General features: G+C 37.5%; 1 protein-coding gene across 2 annotated transcripts in view; it reads right to left on the bottom strand.

Annotated features, from left to right (window-relative positions):
* Positions 1–18,898, bottom strand: part of HELZ (helicase with zinc finger) — a 248,474-nt gene that overhangs the window by 129,119 nt on the left and 100,457 nt on the right. Inside the window, exons 14-17 of one of the 2 annotated variants that reach the window (XM_006833595.1) lie at positions 16,841–17,174; positions 12,073–12,203; positions 5,782–5,961; positions 5,152–5,253 (exon numbers count right to left, since the gene is read on the bottom strand). In XM_006833595.1, coding sequence (XP_006833658.1) covers positions 5,152–5,253; positions 5,782–5,961; positions 12,073–12,203; positions 16,841–17,174 — 747 coding nt within the window. Of the gene's footprint in view, positions 1–5,151; positions 5,257–5,781; positions 5,962–12,072; positions 12,204–16,840; positions 17,175–18,898 lie in introns of both variants that reach the window. The other variant, XM_006833594.1, reaches the window with a different exon arrangement.

The raw sequence follows: 18,898 nt of genomic DNA, 5'->3' as shown, positions 1-18,898 counted from the left end.
GTCCCCAGGTCTCCTCACACTGTTTGCCAACCAGGTCCCCAACTGGGTACACAGAAGTCCACTGAACATTGTAGGGCTTAGCTTGCCGCTTCATTGCTGCTTTTACCCCACTTCCCCCCATTGGTGATGTGTATGGTCACCAATCAGAGCGTGCATTTCCGTTGAGTCTTAGTCTTGGAAGGGGGTTTTCTGCATCATTCAGTATTTAACCCATAGAATCCTTCAATAATGTAAGTTGAGGCTTGATTTTTTTCTCCAGCTCCCTCCCTCAGCTTGAGAAATGCTGAGTGTGTTCTTCCCTTCTGGTTTTCTAACTCCAGGCCTTTGCACATTTCATAATAGTTGACTTTGTCTTCCCAAGCTGCCCTTTGAAATTTGCTTTAGCCTCTCTACCCTGGAGAGCAAATTTCAGAATCTCTTCTGACATCCATTTTGGCCTTTTCCTTCTTTCTTGTCTTCTTAATGCCATTTTGCTTTCTTCCTGTATGATATTCTTTATATCACCCCATAATTCTTCTGGTCTTCAGTCATTAGTGTCTAAGGCATCAAATCTGTTCTTCAGATGCTCTCCAATAGTCAGTGCTGTATTTTGGCTCTTGTGGATTTGTTTTAATTTTCTTCAGCTTCAGCCTAAATTTGCATATGAGCAATTGATGGTCTATTCTAGTCTGTCCCTAGCTTTGTTTTAGCAGATGTTATGTAGCTAGCTTTGCCACCTCTCTTTCTACAGATGTAGTCAATTTGATTTCTGTATATTCTGTCTGATGAGGTCCATGTGTATAGTTGCCTATTGTGTTATTTTAAAAAGGTATTTGCAATGAAGAAACCATTGGTCTTGCAAAATTCTGTCATGCAATCCCCAGCATTGTTTCTATCATCAAGGCCATGTTTTCCAATTACTGATCCTTTCTTTTTGTTTTCAACCTTAGCATTCCAATCACCAGCAATTATCAATGCATCTTGACTGCTTGTATGATCAATTTCAGACTGAAGAGGTTGGTAGAATTCTTCAAATTCATCATCACTAACTTGAGTGGTTGGTGCACAAATCTGAATAATAGTTGCATTAACTGGACTTCCTTGTGGTGGTTGGTGGTTGTGTGCCAAGGAGTCAGTTCCAACTCATAGCAACCCTGTATAGTGTTTCCAGGGTTGTAAACTTTACAGGAGGAAAAAGCCTCATCTTTCTCTTTCTTGTTTCTTGTTAGGTGTCATCAAGTTGGTACCAACTCATTATCCTATCACAGATAGTGCTGTACTTTGAGATAGATCTTGAAATGTTCTTTTTGATGATGAATGAGACACCATTCCTCTTCAATATATCATTCCTGGCATAGTAAACCATGTGATTATCAGAATGAAAATGGCCAACACCAGTCCATTTCAGCTCACTGATTCCTAGGATATCAATGTGTATGCATTACACTTCAATTCTGACAACTTTCTATTTTCCTAGATTCATACTTTGTACATCCTGTTTCTGATTATTAGTGGATGACAGCTGTAATTCTCTTCATTTTGAGTTGTTCCCCATCCACAAATGAAGGTCCTGAAAGCTTTACTCCATTCATGACCTCACAGTCAACTCTACTTTGAGGAGGCAGCCCTTTCCCAGTAGTATTTTGAGTGGCTTCCAATCTGAGGGGCTCATCTTCTGGCACTACATCTGACATTTTCTGGTGCTCTTCACCATGTTTCAATATCCAATATTCTGGTGCTATCTTGTCAGTGTTCCACTGCTATTTACAAGGTTTTCAGTGACTGAATATTTGGAAGTAGTCCGTCTCTCCTTCTTCCTAGTCTTTATAAGTCTGGAAGCTCATTTGAAGCCTGTCCACTATAGGTGACCCTGATGGTATATAAAACACCGGTGACACAGCTTCCAGTATCACAGCAACATGCTATCCTCCACAGGACGACAAAGTGACACATGAGTGATGGTTCTATAGATATTTAAAAAAACCAAAAAACTATAAAAACCTATATGAAACAATCAATACCTTCATTTTTTCCAGGAACACCTCCAACGTGTACCAAACATCCACATGTGGTAAATGCATGCCTTTCTCTATAAAGGAACTCAATTTACTAAGTGCTAACTTTGCCAGAGCCAGATGGTGTGCTTTAGGACCACACACAGAGAGAAACAGTGTTGCCATTCTATTTCTTTTATAAATCTAGTGCTAACCAAAAAAGGACAAGCTAAATATCATCTTAAATGGTTTGTCAAAGGTCCATCCCCAGCGAGTTTAAGTTCAGCTGCTGGCAACTAATAGAATTCTCTAAATTTTAAGCATCAGTGTTTGTGTTTCAGCATATTCACAATATTTACTATTTAATGTTTATGACATCGTTCATGACTGTGAAGAAAGCAATCTCTTCATTCATCAGCCTTACTCCCGAAAGACACCAGATTGCTGGGATCATATCCAGACACTTAGTGCCCTCTTGTGTTCTCTCCCTCATTCTCATTTTCTCTTGTATCTCCCATACCTCTGATATTTGTTGTCCATTGGTTACAATCATGTCCATAATTAACAAATCTGAGTTCAACAACAACGGCATAATAATGTTGCTGTTTTTACTAAGTGCCATGGAATCGATTCCAATGCATATGGCCCTATAAAGGGTTTCCAAGGAACAGCTGGTAGATTTGAACTGTGAGACCTTATGGTTGTGATAGTAATAGATGTGGTTAATAAATCCTAACAATTCAATGCATTAATCCTTCTTGGAAATGCAATTGCAACTTAACACTACAAAATGTTTTTGTTGTTCCAACTCATAGAGATTTCAAGTACAACAGAACAAAACAGTGCCGGGGCCTACGCCGTGCTCACAATCCTTCCTGTCTTTGAATTCATGGTTGCAGCCACCGTGACAATCCATCTTATGGAGGATCTTCCTCTCTTTAGCTGACCCTCTAATTTGCCAAGCATAATAATAATGTCCTTTTCCAGAGACTGATCCTAATAATATATTCAAAGTACGTGACTCGCCAGCCTTTCTTTTAAAGGGCATTCGGGCTGTACTTCTTCCAAGGTAGATTTGTTTGTTCTTCTAGCAGTTTGTGATACATTCAACAGTCTTTGCTAACATTGCTATTCGAAGTTATCAATTCTTCAATTTTTCTTATTCATTGTCTAGCTGTTGAGTGCACATGAAGTTACTGAAAATATCATGGCTTCGGTCAGAAACACTTCAGTTCTCACAGCGGTATCTTTGCTCTACAACACTTTAAAAAGGAATGTGTTCAATGCTTCTGCTCTATTTCCTACTTCATTGCATAGTGCCTGAGTTCTTAAAAGCTTATAAGCAGACACCTAAGACACAATTGGTCTCCACTGGTCTGGAGCGGCAGAGGAAGAAGGAGAGTCAGGAATAGGAGGAAGACAGGGAATGTGAGGCTAATTGCCTCCGTGGACAACTGCCTCCTTTGCCATGAAGAGCCCGCTAACATTACTGAACATTTTGATCAAAAATTCCATAGAAAAATCCTGATCAAAAAGGGAGAAATGCAGACTAGAATTTCAAAGTCTCATGTACTCTAAACTTTCTGGAGCCCCAGATGAACGGGAACTCATCCTGAATTATCTCAACCTTAAACCAAAAATATCCTCTGAAATCATTTTAAAACCAAACGATTTAGATGAACTAGTAAAAAGGTTTGAGAGTTGAGCGTTATGCACTCTTAAGAACCATCTCCTTGGGATTAAACCGACATACAGCCAAGTCAAAATATTAGATAGGACCTTGTGGGGAGGGGGGACAATGACTTTATGTTAATGAGGAAGGAACAACTCAGTAAAAAGAGAGACTCGCTGTAATATTCGAAGAATGTAATCAATGTCACTAAACTGTACATGCAAAAAACTAATGAATCGGTATGTGTTTGGCTGTGTGTGTTCTCAACAACAGTAGCAAAATAAATAAAACTTATAGGAAGATTAAAAAAGAATGCTAGCTACCTAGTTTCTTATGAGCTCATGAGCTCAAAAGATCAGAATGTAAAGTAAATGAATTGGCTATTAATAAATTTCCCAGTGATAAATCCTACATTCTCATTTATAGTGATCATGTCTATGTATTTTTTCCTTACTAAATACAACTGGATTCTACTTGAAATAATTATTTCTTATCCTTAAATGATTTTTCTATAATGAAACCAAAGTATATCATGAAAACCTGTATTACCAGGCTACACTATCTTTTTTTTCTTTTGTTCTTCTTATGAGACTCTAAAATCATTCCAATGGCTTTTGTTATGGTTTACTAAAGAATTAAATAGCATAATGTCATTTTTCCATGCCTGGATAAACTGAAAATAAAGTGTTAGTGAATTACGATTCTAAGATGTGGTTAGAAATTAATTTGTAAACAATAATTGTATTCAAACACCACAGAGCATGACATATTAGTTTGTAAAATGGCAAAACCAAACAATTTTCAAAACAATGCAAGAAAATGGTATAACTACCATTCAATGATTCTTTATTGTTTTCTGAAGAAAAGGATTTTTATTCCTCTACAATCTTGTATTTAAATATGCTTCATGTCCATACACTCAGAAAGCCTTTCTTATCAACTGAAATTTATCTTTGATCCTTTGTCTCTTAAATGGTGGCAAAAAGCTGCAAATATTAGTCACTACATTTTGCTGCAGAAACATTTCACATTTTATGCTTCCCTAGTATGTAGTTACTATGAAATTAAATGCATGCTCACAGTCAAAATTTCATTTCCATGAAGAATTATCTGCATGACCACGCTGCTGTGCTAAATGTGCTAGGTTTTTAATTATATTAATTTTATTTTAATTAATATTTATATTATTTCATCACAATAGCTTTTAGAGACACATATCAAAATCTGATCAGATTGTTAACAACATTTTTTACATATAAAACTTAAAAAAGGATGTCTTTCTCTTTATTTAATGTCTAAAAAACTGGACGGTCAAAGGTTTTTTGTTTTTGTTTTTAATTTTCAAAAAATTTTCCTTCATTTCAATAGTTTCTTCAATATGTATTACCTTCAAATGCCAATGCACAATTAAAGAATTTAGTATTCCCAAAGTTACTGAAATCTTTCAGACACCTTTTCTTAAGAATAATAAAGTATGATATATACATAATAAGCCTTAAAAAATACCTGAGAGGTCTTGCCTGGGGATTGCCTGCTTCTACATATGGATGTAAATAATCCTTTATGTAGAGGTCAGCAGCACTATTAGAATGGGTGCAAATGAGAATCCTGCTGAAATAAATGGTGCAAATAAAAAAAATGATAAAACACAAAACTCTTCAAGCAGTATAATACCAAAAAAAAAGCAGTGGCCATTTTAATATTACACATTTCCCTCAAGCAACTCAGTAACTTCTAACGTAGGATTCCTTTAGGAATCTACTAGGCTTTAAAATATAAAGGAAGCAAAGTCCCCCAAATTACTTTTAATTCTACCATACAAAAGAATTACTATTTTTAAAACACCCAACTCTTTTAGAGCTAACATATATCACAATTCCTTAGCCAACTTGCAGTTTTGATGGCTATTTAAATGCTATTTTTCTCTACATTACTACTTTTTTTAAAACTACGTTCTAAAAGCATTCAAAGTTTAGTGCTTTGGGCTTTTTGTTTCCATTTTTGGTTGTGTTTTGGTTTAGTTTATTTTGGTTTATATTTTTGTTAACCTTTAAGAGCTAGTCCCCGTTTGTAGTTACAGTAAGAACAGGGTAGTGCCCTACTAAAGAAACCCGAACACACACAGCACCATCTCACCTAGTCTCCTGTTGCTGAAGAATGTGCTTGACAGCCTGAGCTAGAGTGAACGTTTTGCCTGTCCCATAGGGTCCGATGATAAGGACAGGTGGCAGCTGTATGGACAGTGGAGTGGTGATGGCCAGAACAGCCTCTTTCTGTTTGGCATTTAGTCGAGGATCCAACTGCTCATCCCACTGTCTGTGGAAAACATTTAAAATTAAGTTATTTTGAACAGTACAACACAAGGGTACCCTGAATTTCACTGAATATTTAGAACTCCTGAAATAACATGGCCTCTATAAAAAGGAATACAGAGTTACACCACTATCTGAAAGAAGAGTTCTTCCTATGACACCTTTCCAAACTGGTAGAAAGTGAAGAGGCAATCACCATTAATTTATATGGGAAAAATATCTGAGTGTTCCCAGACCCCCAAAGCAACCTACCAAATTATACCAAACAACACACAGAACCTGAAATAACATTACTATGTTCACATACACAGTTCAAAGCTATGGTGGCTTCATGCAGAGACGCCGAGTATAGTTCCTGGGAAGGGGCTTGACAGTGCCACTCACTGCTGGGGGCGGGGCGGGTGGGGTGCAAAGGGAAGCAGTTGCCTCATTATTGGCTCTCCACTTTTGCCATTTTTCATAAAAGCAAAAATCCTATGATTTCTTTCAGTGAATGAAAACATGTTTACATGTAGTTCTTTCGTAAAAGCTAAGTGATGTGAAGTGAATTTTCAAAAAGCAAGGGATGTCCGTACTTACCTTTCAATGTTTTTTAGAAAATAACCAGAATCTTTGTAAAGCATATTACCACAAAGATCAAAACTAAAGTTATATCTTGTCCTACTCCCAGTGCAAAAATGTTGTTTTTGTATTCGCTTCATTATCTGTTTTAAAACTAATGTCATTTTCAATTCTTGTTTCAAAGAAAAGTTAAATTATTTCTTTTTTCATTTTCTTCACTTTTACTGGGTGAATGTTTACAGAGCAGGTAAGTTTTACGTCCAACAATTCACACATTTTGTTTCACCTCTTGTACTACAATCTCCACAATGAAACATCTCATATCCCAGTTCATCCCAGTGTTTCCATTTCTCCTTCCTTCCTAACCTTATTGAACTTGGTCCTTGGTCAAATGCTGTCCTTCGGGTCTAACTGGCTGATTATTCTAAGGTGTGCATACCTCACTAACATTACTGTCTGTGACTTGGCTAGAAATTGAGTAATGGGGATGGATGAGTTTGCTTCCGGGCCTCAAAGGTGACTAAGGACCACAGTCAAGCATAAAGCAAAATGATAACTACAGAAACCACACATTTCTAGTTAAGTCGCTCCTAAGTCCAGAAATTACAGTAGAAATAGCAATGTCTCCAAATTTTAGTTTTCCTCTGCTATAGAAAAGCATCAGGAATTTTTTTTGTGTGTGTAATAATGGAGAAGTAGTAGCTTGCTTGCATAACAAATAAAATGCAAAGGAGAAACTAAATGAGTTTCAAACTCTAGTCAACAAAAAGATCTCTTGGTCAAGTTTAAAAAAAGAAGAAAGGATAAAAACCTGTCACTAGTCTAAGAGGTATTAAACTTCTACAAAGATCTTAATTTAGAAAATACAAGCTTTTGAAGAAGATGCTATAAAGCTAATATCTTTTCACACACACACACACACACACACACATATATATACACAAGTACAATTAATGCCTGGGGGTGGGGGGGCAGTCAGGCTAGAGAACACCTGCCAGAGTTGCACAAATGGCTCTGTAACACGATCTATCTTACTAGTGTTCCTACTATGACTTGGCCACATTTCAAAGACTTAAATGGACAGCAGATGCATCCCAAACCACGTGGAGAACCAGCAGCATTCGTTCTCACAACTACAATTAAAATACAAAATATCACAACAACTGTGTTAAAAATGTGAACCAAAATAGGAAGGGTGTGTGAAGAGACTTCTAGAAAATTTGCAATCAAATTCCCTACAAAATTAACCAGAAATAGGAAGACACTGTTTATAGAGGAAAGTTCCCTCACTGTGAGGCTATACCACTTAAGTTAGAAGTCATTATTTATAGAAAATCAACTTAATACTTTCAAATGTTTAAAAAAAATTATAATTAGGGCTATGAAAGACATCAAACAAAATGCTCCTTAAAAATACTGAACCTTAGAAAACAAACTCTGGACTATATAAAAAGCCCAATTCTTATTTCTGTGAAATCTAAACATTTTAAAGGTAGTTTAGAGAAAGAAAAAAAAAAAGGCTAAGCAGTGAGAACAGGGAAAAATCTCCAGCATTTGACTCCACAGAGTCCTCAGCTCTTGCCATGCTCCTTGCTTACAACTCTGCCACAAGCTCTCATTGTTCCTTCATCTGTAAATAAGGAAATTGCTATAGATAGATGATTTGTCTGCCCATATCTAAGTCTAGATACATAGGTGGCAGACCCCGTAGATTGGTTACTTCAAGCCAATCATAGCACCTTTTCCTTTGTCTTCTACCATACAGACTGTGATGGTGGTAGTGTGCCTGAGATCGACGACTATAGAGACCAGGACACTAAAGTACTTGATTTCCCAGTCTTCTCAGCTGGAGATATGTTACTGGTCAAAGAGACGGGTTTTCTACTCAGTAAAATAGAAAGAAAGCCTCACCATAAAGCCCTACTTGCTCCTTCACCTGACTGGAATTAGCTTGTGGTAAACAGAACTGTAACAGCTATCCTATAACCATGAGTCAAGCACGTATCAAGAGGAAAAGCAACATGTTCTAGATGGCAGAGAGGTTAAAGGGAGGCTTCTTAGTCCTTGAAGACATGCCAAGCCCCTGTAGCAGCTTTAACTCTCTACTTGTTGAAGTCACAATTCGTTGGGTTCCCTGTTACTTGTGTACATACCTGACCGCTAGGACACTATCTACCCACATGGTGCTAGAGATGGGTGAAATGTTACTTGCAATGCTTGGCTATTTTAAAGATCAGACAGGATAAATGTAAAACTCTTTAGGAAAGTATTTGAACAGTATGTGCTCAATTAATGATAGCTTCTATTACTATTTTTATTTCTTTTTTATTAAAATGTTTTGATGATTTCAGAAAATGGAAACTTGTATACTTGGCTAGTAAAAAACTGTTTGTTTGTTAAGTTTAGGGGGTAAAACCTCTAGTCTTCAAAGTTTGGGGCCTTAAAGAAGCTAGGAATGAGATCTATATTATATACCTAAGAACAAATCTAAGAGATTAACAGCAGATTGGCAGGTACGAAGCTAAAATACGCCAATATTTATTTTAGTTATATTATTTATTTTGTTTATCAATTATTTCAGAGCAAATAACTGCTCTAATGCAGATGAGCAACTTTATCAGTGTCAGTTGTCTCTGTAGTTTTTAGCCATGCATGAAAACATTTACAGAAAGCCAATGAGCAAAACATAGTGTATTCACCTATTGTACCACTTGCTTAACAAGGGAGAGAAGATTTATAGCAAAGATGCTGATAAAAGCCACCTCAGACTTTCACAATTTAATACAATACAAAATAAACTCTCAAGTTAGTTCACTCTGAAAAAAATAATTTTCTCTCCTGAACCAAGTTAATTGAAAGTCTGCTCGCCCAATCCCCTGCCCTAGACTAATGCTTTGCTATAATTAACTTGCGGTCTACAGGCTCAAGAATAATTACCCAATTTCATTTCCTTATCCAGTTCCCACCTTATTCCAGAAAAGATTTTAAATGGCTAATGGTTTCTCAGTTTGCTCCTTTACCAAGATATCTTTTAATAATCATTTAAATTACAGTACCATGGATTTTTTTTTTTTAACCACTAGAAAACTTTTGGCTACTTGGCATTTTTTACAGTTAATTTAGCAACTAATATTTGCCAGTCAGTCACCTTACTAATTGTATACAATATAATTCTCAGAAGTGAGCATACCAAGTTAACTCATAAAATATTACTGGTATGGCCTCACACTCGAAAACCAAATTTTCTTTAAACTTGAAATTCTTATTAAAGAATTTGTCAAATATTCATATGTGCCAGTCCCTACTGGAGATTTAAGAAATATAGACAATACAGTCTTTTCCTTTAGAAAGCTCAGAGTTTAGTGAGTCCAGTAGAACTCAAGTTGAGAGAACCCATGCTTGAAAGAACATAACCAACTGCGTCTCACACATGGTGGGCTCTCAGTAAATATTTGCTGAACTGATGGAATGACTGGGTCAGATTCATCCACTTGACGGAGAGAACACCTGAGTGGGACTGAATCTTAAAAGACAGGTGAAGCCCCCATAAATTAATATTGAGCAACAATCATTCAGAAAGAGTACATCACTTAAAGATAAGAAGATAAAGTGTGGTGGTGATGTGCTGTGGGGTTGGTTCCAACACAGAGTGACTCTGTACAGGGTTTCCGAGGCTGTAAATCTTTACAGGAGCAGGAAGCCTCACCTTTCTCCCGCAGAACGGCTGGTAGTTTCAAACTGCTGACCTTGAGCTCAGGAGCCCAACTCATAACCACTACACTACCAAAGCTCCTAAGATAAAGTATAGAGCAAACTAAACACACTTCAAGATCACTGAATGTGGCTTGGCTAGTATCTGGGGACTTAAAAGCGAGGAAGGGAGGCTCTGTGCAGGCACAAGCTCCACGTCCAAGAGAAACCCACAGAGGTCTGTGAGCAGGGAAATGTCATGATTATCCTGGTTAGCTAACTCAGGAAGAAGGGTGTGGTTTGGAACAGAAAGCAGCGACACTCAGGCAGGATGGAAGACCACTTGGAGGGCTTCTGGAATCATAGCATTAAGCACTAGCTATAAGACTGGGAAAAAGGGGAAAGATGCAGAGAAGCTGAATCAAATGAGAAGTGAGAAGATGTCACTGGATTTTTACAATTCACGCATCCTGATTATTTTTCAGGCGAGGTGAAGTGAAAAACAGAAACTGCACAGTGAATAAATTGGAATACTGGAAATGTATAGACTATTCCTTCTGAAAAGCTTAACAGTAAAAGGAAGAAAGAAGACCGAGTGGTAAAAATAAGAGATGATGTGGTTTTGTGTTGTAAGGTATATTGTATACTGTGCTGTTTGGGGGACCAACAGAAATGGCATGTGAGGGGAAGTGATATACGTCACTTCTAGACCTGGCCTGTTATATTTCCCACATGATTCTTGTTGCTCACTCTTCCCTTGTCTGCTGGCTGAATGTCAATACCAGGGCTAACTTGGAAACCACATACAGAAGATACCAGACAGAGCCTCCTTCAGTTATGAAATGGGGCTACCCACTACAACTGGATTGACAAAGTGTTAATAAGCTTCTATTGTTAAAAAAAAAAAAAAAAGATGTGGAGTGAGCTGCTGATGAACAGAAGCCAAAGGGATAAAACCCAGAGAAAAAGATGAAAATGAAGATGTAGTCATACAGTTATTACTGATACCTATTCTTCAAACAAAAGAGAAGTACCTTATCAATTATGTGTAGATGTGCCAAGAAGGATTTAAGCAGAACAATATTTACACAGTTATGAACTTGAAATAGCATTCATTAACTTGAAAGTATACCTTCTATAATAAGGTCTCAATTTTGCTATATTACAAAAATGTCATCTATTCAAAACTTATTTTAAATTAAGTATTTGAACCACTTTAGAATCGTCCTAGGTTTCCATTCAACTTCTACTCAGAGATATTCCAAATTTCATAGAACCCTGTCAAATCAAGGTTGAGTAAAACAACAGAACTTGGGGTGGCGCCATAGGATCAGCACTGGACTTTGAACCATGAAATCAGTGGTTCAAACTCACCAACTGCTCTTCAGATACGCTATACAGGGTTGCTATGAGCCAGAACCAACTCAACGGCACTTAGAAACAACAACAGACTCTGCGGTAAAGTAAAGAAAGCAGATGATGAACTTCAAATGTTTATATTCTATTACTTTCCTTCCTCAATTAATTAGTAAAACGTCCCTTACAAACATGTGCAAACCTTCTTATGAAAGCATGCTTGAGTTACTAGACAGGAACCTGAGGGGGCAGTGAGTTTATGTTAAAGAGGGAGAGAAATCTCAGGAGGGAAGAATGGGGGCACAACTCGAAGAATGTCATCAGTGTACTTAAATGTATTCATAGAAGCTGCTGAATTGGCGTATGCTTTGCTGTGAACATTCTCAACAACAGCAACTAAATAAGGGAACTGCTTTTTTATTTTAAAAAGTATGCTTGAGTTATTTGGGACAAGTATTCAATTTAACATGAACAGAATTTCCTTGAATGCGAGATCTCCTCGTTATACCTGTTGGGACTCCAGGGGATAGTGGGAGTCATGGTGATGTCTGGAAACAAAACGCCATGGTCCTTGATCCTGTCTAGCGCATAATGCATTTCACAGAGGGGTAAGCGGTTTAACTGAAACTGAAGTTCAACCTGAAACACATACAAAAACATTTCTTTTAAATAAACAACTGGAACAAGCATTAACACCTGCAGTTTGGAGACTACTCTGTAGAGACAACCTGTTAGGCTGGACAAGTTCAGAGATTCTTTTAAAGTGTTATCATATTCTAATAATATTTACTTTATTTAATGCCAAGTACTGAAATAAGCATTTTATGTGGATTATCTCATTTATTATGGAGTCTTGGTGTGGCACTGTGGGCTAATGTGCCAGACAGCAAAGCTGTTTCAATGGCAAGGTCGATGGTTCAAGCTCTCCAGCTGCTCCTTGGAAACCCTATACAGGGTCACAATGGGTTGGAACCGATTCAATGGCACTTAACAACAACAACATCTCACTTATTAGTAACAATAATATGTATATGTTAGTGGAGTCCTGGTGTGGTGCTGTGGGTAAATGCGCCAGACTGCAAAGCCATTTAAACTGCAAGATAAGTGGTTCAAGCTCACCAACAGCTCCTTGGAAACCCTATACAGGGTCACAATGGGTTGGAACCGATTCAATGGCACTTAACAACAACAAAATGTGTTAGTATCCTCATTTTAAACATAAAGAAACTGAGGTACTTGCAAAGTACTCTGATATCAAAAGTGAAATAACACATTTCATAATTAAGGCAGTGTTAAGCTTCTGGCTGAAAACTCAATTACTGAAGGACAACGTATCCCACAAAATGAAGTCTGCAAGATCTGAAAAATAAGTATTATGACCGAAAAAAAAAAAAAAATCTTGGAACTCCAGATAATAATTAAATAAGTTGGTATTTATATAAACTTGGTATTCATTTATATGCATTCCCTTTATAATTTTTACAAGATATTTTATTCCTGGACCAATTAAATGTCTCTCTTACACACCTAAGTTTAATAAATATATATGATGAACATATTAACCTGAGGAGAAAAAGTGAATTATAACACTTTAAAGTACAAATTCCCTCGACCTAAGGAGCCTCTGGTAGCTTAGTGGTTACGAATCAGGTTGTGAACCTGAGGGTCAGCAGTTCGAAACTACTAGGCCGCTCTGCAGGAGAAAAATGAGGCTTTCTGCTCCCGTAAAGATTTACAGCCTTGGAAACCCTGTACAGGGGTCGCTATGGGTCAGAACTGACTCCACGGCACATAACAACAACAACATGGGAGTCCTGGTGTGGCACTGCAGGATAATGCGCTGGATCGCAGGTCAATCTGAGTTGCAAGATCAGCAGTTCAAACCCACCAGCTGTTTCTAAGAAACCCTATACAAGGTTGCTAAGAGTCAGAACCGACTCAACAGCCCTTAACAACATGCAATAAATCACTGAATGAATGCTGGAAGAAGCTGCCAGCACTGCTTCTGTTGATGCTGTTTCCATTAAAATAGAAAGTCAGAAGAGTGAATCACTTTTCCTTGCTTTCTAAGAAATCAAATTCCCCTTAACCAGATACCTTGTTTAAAATATATACAATATAGCAGAAATTTTATATGATAATCATTTTATTTTTATTTCTGTGGTTACAAATATTTTTTTCCTTTTCTGTTTTTGTTTGTAGGTAGTTTTCTTTCTCTTTATTTTTGACTGAAGTAAAGCTTTTATAAAGCAAGTGTATAATACAGCTTGATAAACTTTACATATGAATCCACCTATAACCCACTCCTACCCCGGCCCCGGCAGGAGTGCTAGAGAAAATACAGGATTCACATCTGAATTTTCACTTCAGGTAAACAATAAATAATTTCACATATATATACATACTTATACTAAATAGGGCCCTGATGTGGCACTGTAGGATAAGCACTGGACTGCTAACTGTGCTAACAAGGTCAGCAGTTGAAATTATCAGCCGCTCTTGGAAATCTTATCCAAGGTCAGTATGAGTTGGAACCAACAGAACACAACATACTAAATATGCTGTCTAAAAACAAAGCATCCATTGTTTTTGTGAAATTGAAATGTAACTGTATTTTCATTTGCTAAGTCTGACAACCCTGCACACAGGTCAAGTTACAGAATATTTCCACCATCCCAGAAGACTTCCTCATGCCGCTTTACAGGCAAATTCAACCGTGAGAGAAAACATTCTAATCTTTCAATATGCATTTGTGTTTTCTCTTTCTGAACTTCATATACTGTATTTTTACAGAAATAACACGTATATTACACATTTTTCTGACCATGCAGGAGGTACGCTGTGTGATGCAGTGAACTACTTAATGCAGTCCAACTAGTCATAGTGCTCTAGCTTCTATGCCTGCGGTGGGGGGTCCTGTGGGATAAGCTCTGGACGGCAAGATTGGTTTGAACCACAAGGTGGGTGGTTCAAACTCACCAGCCACTTCTTGGAAATCCTCTACAGGGTAGCTATGAGTAGGAACCAACTGGCACTGAACAACAATATATAAACTTGTTGTTAAATGGTTCAATTTGCATTACTGCCCTAAAGGAATGCTTATTAACAGCATATGATAAATAGAAGAGAATACAGATTTTCCATATTTGCTCCATTTTGAGACCGACTAATAATTTAATTTGTGGATCAAACTAATAAAAACAATTTTCCTAGATATGTATTTTTAATGAAGAGTCCTGGCGTGGTGCTGTGGGTTAATGCACTGGACTGCAAAGTCAGTTTAACCTGCCACTCCTTGGAAACCCTATCCAGGAACCTGACAGCAAGCGCAGCAGCAGCCCAGGGGATTCCGGAGGAAGTTCTCTGTTATGTTAACGGCAAGGAACGTGGAGTCCCCAGTCCAATACAGCAGCCCAGGGGATTCGGGAGGAAGTTCTCTGTTATGTTAACGGCAAGGAACGTGGAGTCCCCAGTCCAATAGAGAATAAGGCTCCGGCAGAGCTCTTGAGCTCCAGACCCTGCAACTGGCTCCCTCTGATCCCTCCCTGGTGCTTGGGATTTGAGCCAGCAATACATTCTGTGACATGTTGCAGCAAATTATGGAATACTAAAACATACGGTCCTGGTGTGGTGCTGTAGGGTAAGCACTGCACTGCAAAGTTGGTTTGAACTGCAAGGTCGACAGTTCAAACTCACTAACTGCTCCTTGTAAACCCTATACAAGGGTTGCTAGGAGTCACAACAGACTCGACAGCACTTAACAACAACAACAAAACAGATGGTAGAATGCAGAGGGCAGAAGTAGTAGCTGATATCAGAAATGATGATGTGGAAATGTTGGACATTTGGGACATCTCTAACTTCCACTTCGTAGGGACCAGCATGGTGCTTATCCTACTAAAAGAAATTACTCATGTAGAAAGAGCTCTGGTAGCACAGTAGTTACAAATTGGGCTGCGAACCACAAGGTCAGCAGTTCGAAACTACAAGCTGTTCCGTGGGAGAAAGATGAGGCTTTCACTATGAGTTGGAACCGACTCCACAGCACTTAACAACAACAACAACGTTACATTAATTTTCTTACATGTAGCTGTAAAAAAAAAAAAAATTAGTATAGCATGTTTACAAAAGTACCTTGGGGAAGGGCATGGTTGGCAAAAACTAGCATCGGTTTGATTTGTATAAAAATACAGTGGGGGGGGATCATGCTGTACACGTACTTTCTATGTCTGACTTCACGCAATATTATGGCTATGAGATTCATTCATAACGCTGCATGTAGCCATCGTGGTTATTGTGTGCCATCAAGTCAGTTCCAACTCATAGTGACTATGTGTAAGGCTCCAGAGAGCAGCTGGTGGGTTTGAACCACCAACTTTGTGGGTAATAGTCCAGTGCTTATCCTATAGTACCACACCAGGATTCTCATGTAGCAGTGATCTGTTCTTTTTCAGTGCTGTATAGTATTTCACTATATGGACATACCACAAATTATTTAGCCAGAATACTGCTCTACAATATATTTTTAACTAAAACTGATTCTAAAGTCATAACGTATAATGTAATAGAACACAATACAGTATTACTCAATAGTTTTCTCAACAGATGAGTAAGAATGCTGCAAATCTGTTATAAACAGGCAGAGAGCTTTCAAATACTAAAGGCATAGCTCATAGCTGAGTTACTAGATTGTTGTTGCTGTTAAGTGCCACAGAGGTTACTTAACTCCACCATTCATATGAAGAATGAATGGATTCCAGAAAGTCAGCAGAACACCTGTGAAACATCTTTATAGTGATAAAAAAAAAAAAAAAAAAACCTTTCCAGTCCTATGACATGCTGATTTATCAGGAATTAATAATATACATCAAGTTTTATATTCAAAGAATAAAAATGATTAGCTTTCTAGTTCAATATGGCAAAATCAGCAGAGTTCACCTATAAACCCATAAAGACAAAAGAATAGGGACTAATAAACTGCAGTTGAGAGAGATCATAGGGTGATAGTTTTGTTTCTTTTCATTTATCCTCCTGTTACTGGTTTAAAACTCCTATCAGAAAGTTAAATCTTAAGTAAAATGTACGCATTTCAGATGTTTCTTAGATTAGAAAGAATCTATTATCTCTGGGAGCTACAATTTTCAACCCACCAATGTAACACTGCAAACTCAAGCACCCTTCTCACAGTAGACCAAGGAAAACTCAAAGCAGAAGACCATCAGCTGATACTGAGATTACAGACAACCATACTTCAGTGGCCACCCTGCAGAACATACCTGTGTGTCACAATCAGGTCGAAGATTGAGTTCTTCACAGCATTCCCTGGATAGCCTTAAAAATATATAGTCTTTTGTTTTTTCTTCAATAGTAGCTTCATAAACCTTCTCTTTGGTTCCCTGGGTCTGTATGAACTTCTCTTTAGGGACTGGTAATAAATAAACAGCACTGACTTTGGTCATCACCAGTCGTCCAGCCAAAGTATCTTCAGAAAGTGTTGTAGTGAGCTTAAAGCGGCCAAACAGTTGTCCATTCTGAGCGTACTTGGCACCTCCAGAAACTCCAGTGAGCATGAAGCTTGCTAAAATCTGCAATTGCACTTTAAGGTTGAACCTAAATGAAAAATTAAAAAGACATAACTAGAAGTGTAAAAAATATATATAAATCAAGCATAAACACACCAAAATTGAAAATTCCATAACACTTCCACTGCAGTAAGCTATATACTAGTTTTCTATCTTTAATCCAAGCTGGAGACAATAAATACCCTTTTTAAGAGAATAAACTTCCACAAAGTTACTTAGGAACGTGCACCCTTCATCATGTTGAAGAATGCAATCACAAAGTTCTGAGTACTTAAAACCAAATGTGATTTTTTAAACAAATGAAATATTATTTACTAACTAAACCGGAAGTCTGTTTTATCACCACATCACTGGGACAATTAAAACTTAAAATCACCTGGAACCAGAAGGAAATGCACTGATGTGGATGATGGACCTTTATTAAAGTGGTTACTTCCCAAGAAGATCTAAGTAAGTCTAACCATGAAACTTCACTTTCAATAACATAAATGAGTAAGAAGAAGAAGAAATTTTCATTCATGGCTACATCTAGGCAGACACCACAAGGAACGACAGAAAGAAAAGAGAAGGCTATTTGATTGGACAATGGTGAGTATATTCACTCAAGCTTCTATGTGTAAATGTATCAGAGAGAATAGGCATGTAAAAAGATTAATCCACACAGACAAGAAATACAAAGTGAAAGATTTTCACATTGACACAGCTTCTCTTGGCCATTCTGAAATAACATAAGAGGCAAGACAAAATGCTGACAAGTAATGATACATTTTCTTCTTTCTTTGAAAAGGTTTAAAGAAATTGAATGACTAAAAGATTTTTTTTAAATCTGTGTATCCATTTGTGGAAAAGACAACTTTTTAATGGCACTACGGAATTCTTTCTTCAGACTTTCTTTTCTATATATGGTGTAGAGACTATCTTATGTATCCTTATAGAAAAAAGGAAAAAAAATTATTGCAATATTAGGAAATCAAATATTCTAATTAACATGATATTAAAATTTTAAATATCCATTTATATACTTTAAAGTTTAAAAATTATAAGCATATTTAGTAAGGACAGGGAGATATTTTTACAGAAATAGAAACATATTTAAGGATTGCTCTACAATTTGATGAACTTGACCTATACTTATGGATGTAGCAGCTCAAAATACCAACTGAGAGGGAAGCAGTCTTCACATCAAGTATCAATCCTAACTCCTCTGTATACAGGGTAGATAGGGAAGGGCAACTTAGACATTAGCTACCTAAAATGAGGGGGCGATAAAGGAACGAAGTGACTGGCTTACAAGTCTTCATGAGGGAGTTTAGTTTAAGAGTGCACGGGGGAAGATACAGTCCCCACTGAATAGTTTCATCTTGTCTAGATGGGTCTGGTAAAAAGAGATGGGGATGAGATTCTTATGATTCAATAGTGAGTAATTGTTATCATGATGAATTGCAACTGTCACAATTGTAAAGGTAGAAGTCTGGTAACAGAAACAGGGAGTAGTTAATCTCACAGTCCAGAAACAAAGGACCCTAGGACCATCAGGGAGAAGAGCACAGGCAGAATACAGGACCCTATCCAGAGAAGCAGCGACACCAGAGATGGAGCCAGAGATGGGGACATGGAGAGAGGGAGCAGCTGAGGACTCTAGACTCATGGAAAGAGAGGGACTGAGTGCTGGCAGCCAGGAGGCAGGCTTGCAGAATGTGTCCTTTGGTTGTTAAAATGATTATATATTCCTGAGTGTTTTTGTGTACATCT

Source organism: Chrysochloris asiatica, unplaced genomic scaffold (genome assembly GCF_000296735.1).
Source record: "Chrysochloris asiatica unplaced genomic scaffold, ChrAsi1.0 scaffold00007, whole genome shotgun sequence".
Lineage (NCBI taxonomy): Eukaryota > Metazoa > Chordata > Mammalia > Afrosoricida > Chrysochloridae > Chrysochloris > Chrysochloris asiatica.
The sequence above is the reverse complement of the archived record's forward strand: the minus strand, read 5'-3'. Positions and strand labels throughout refer to the sequence as shown.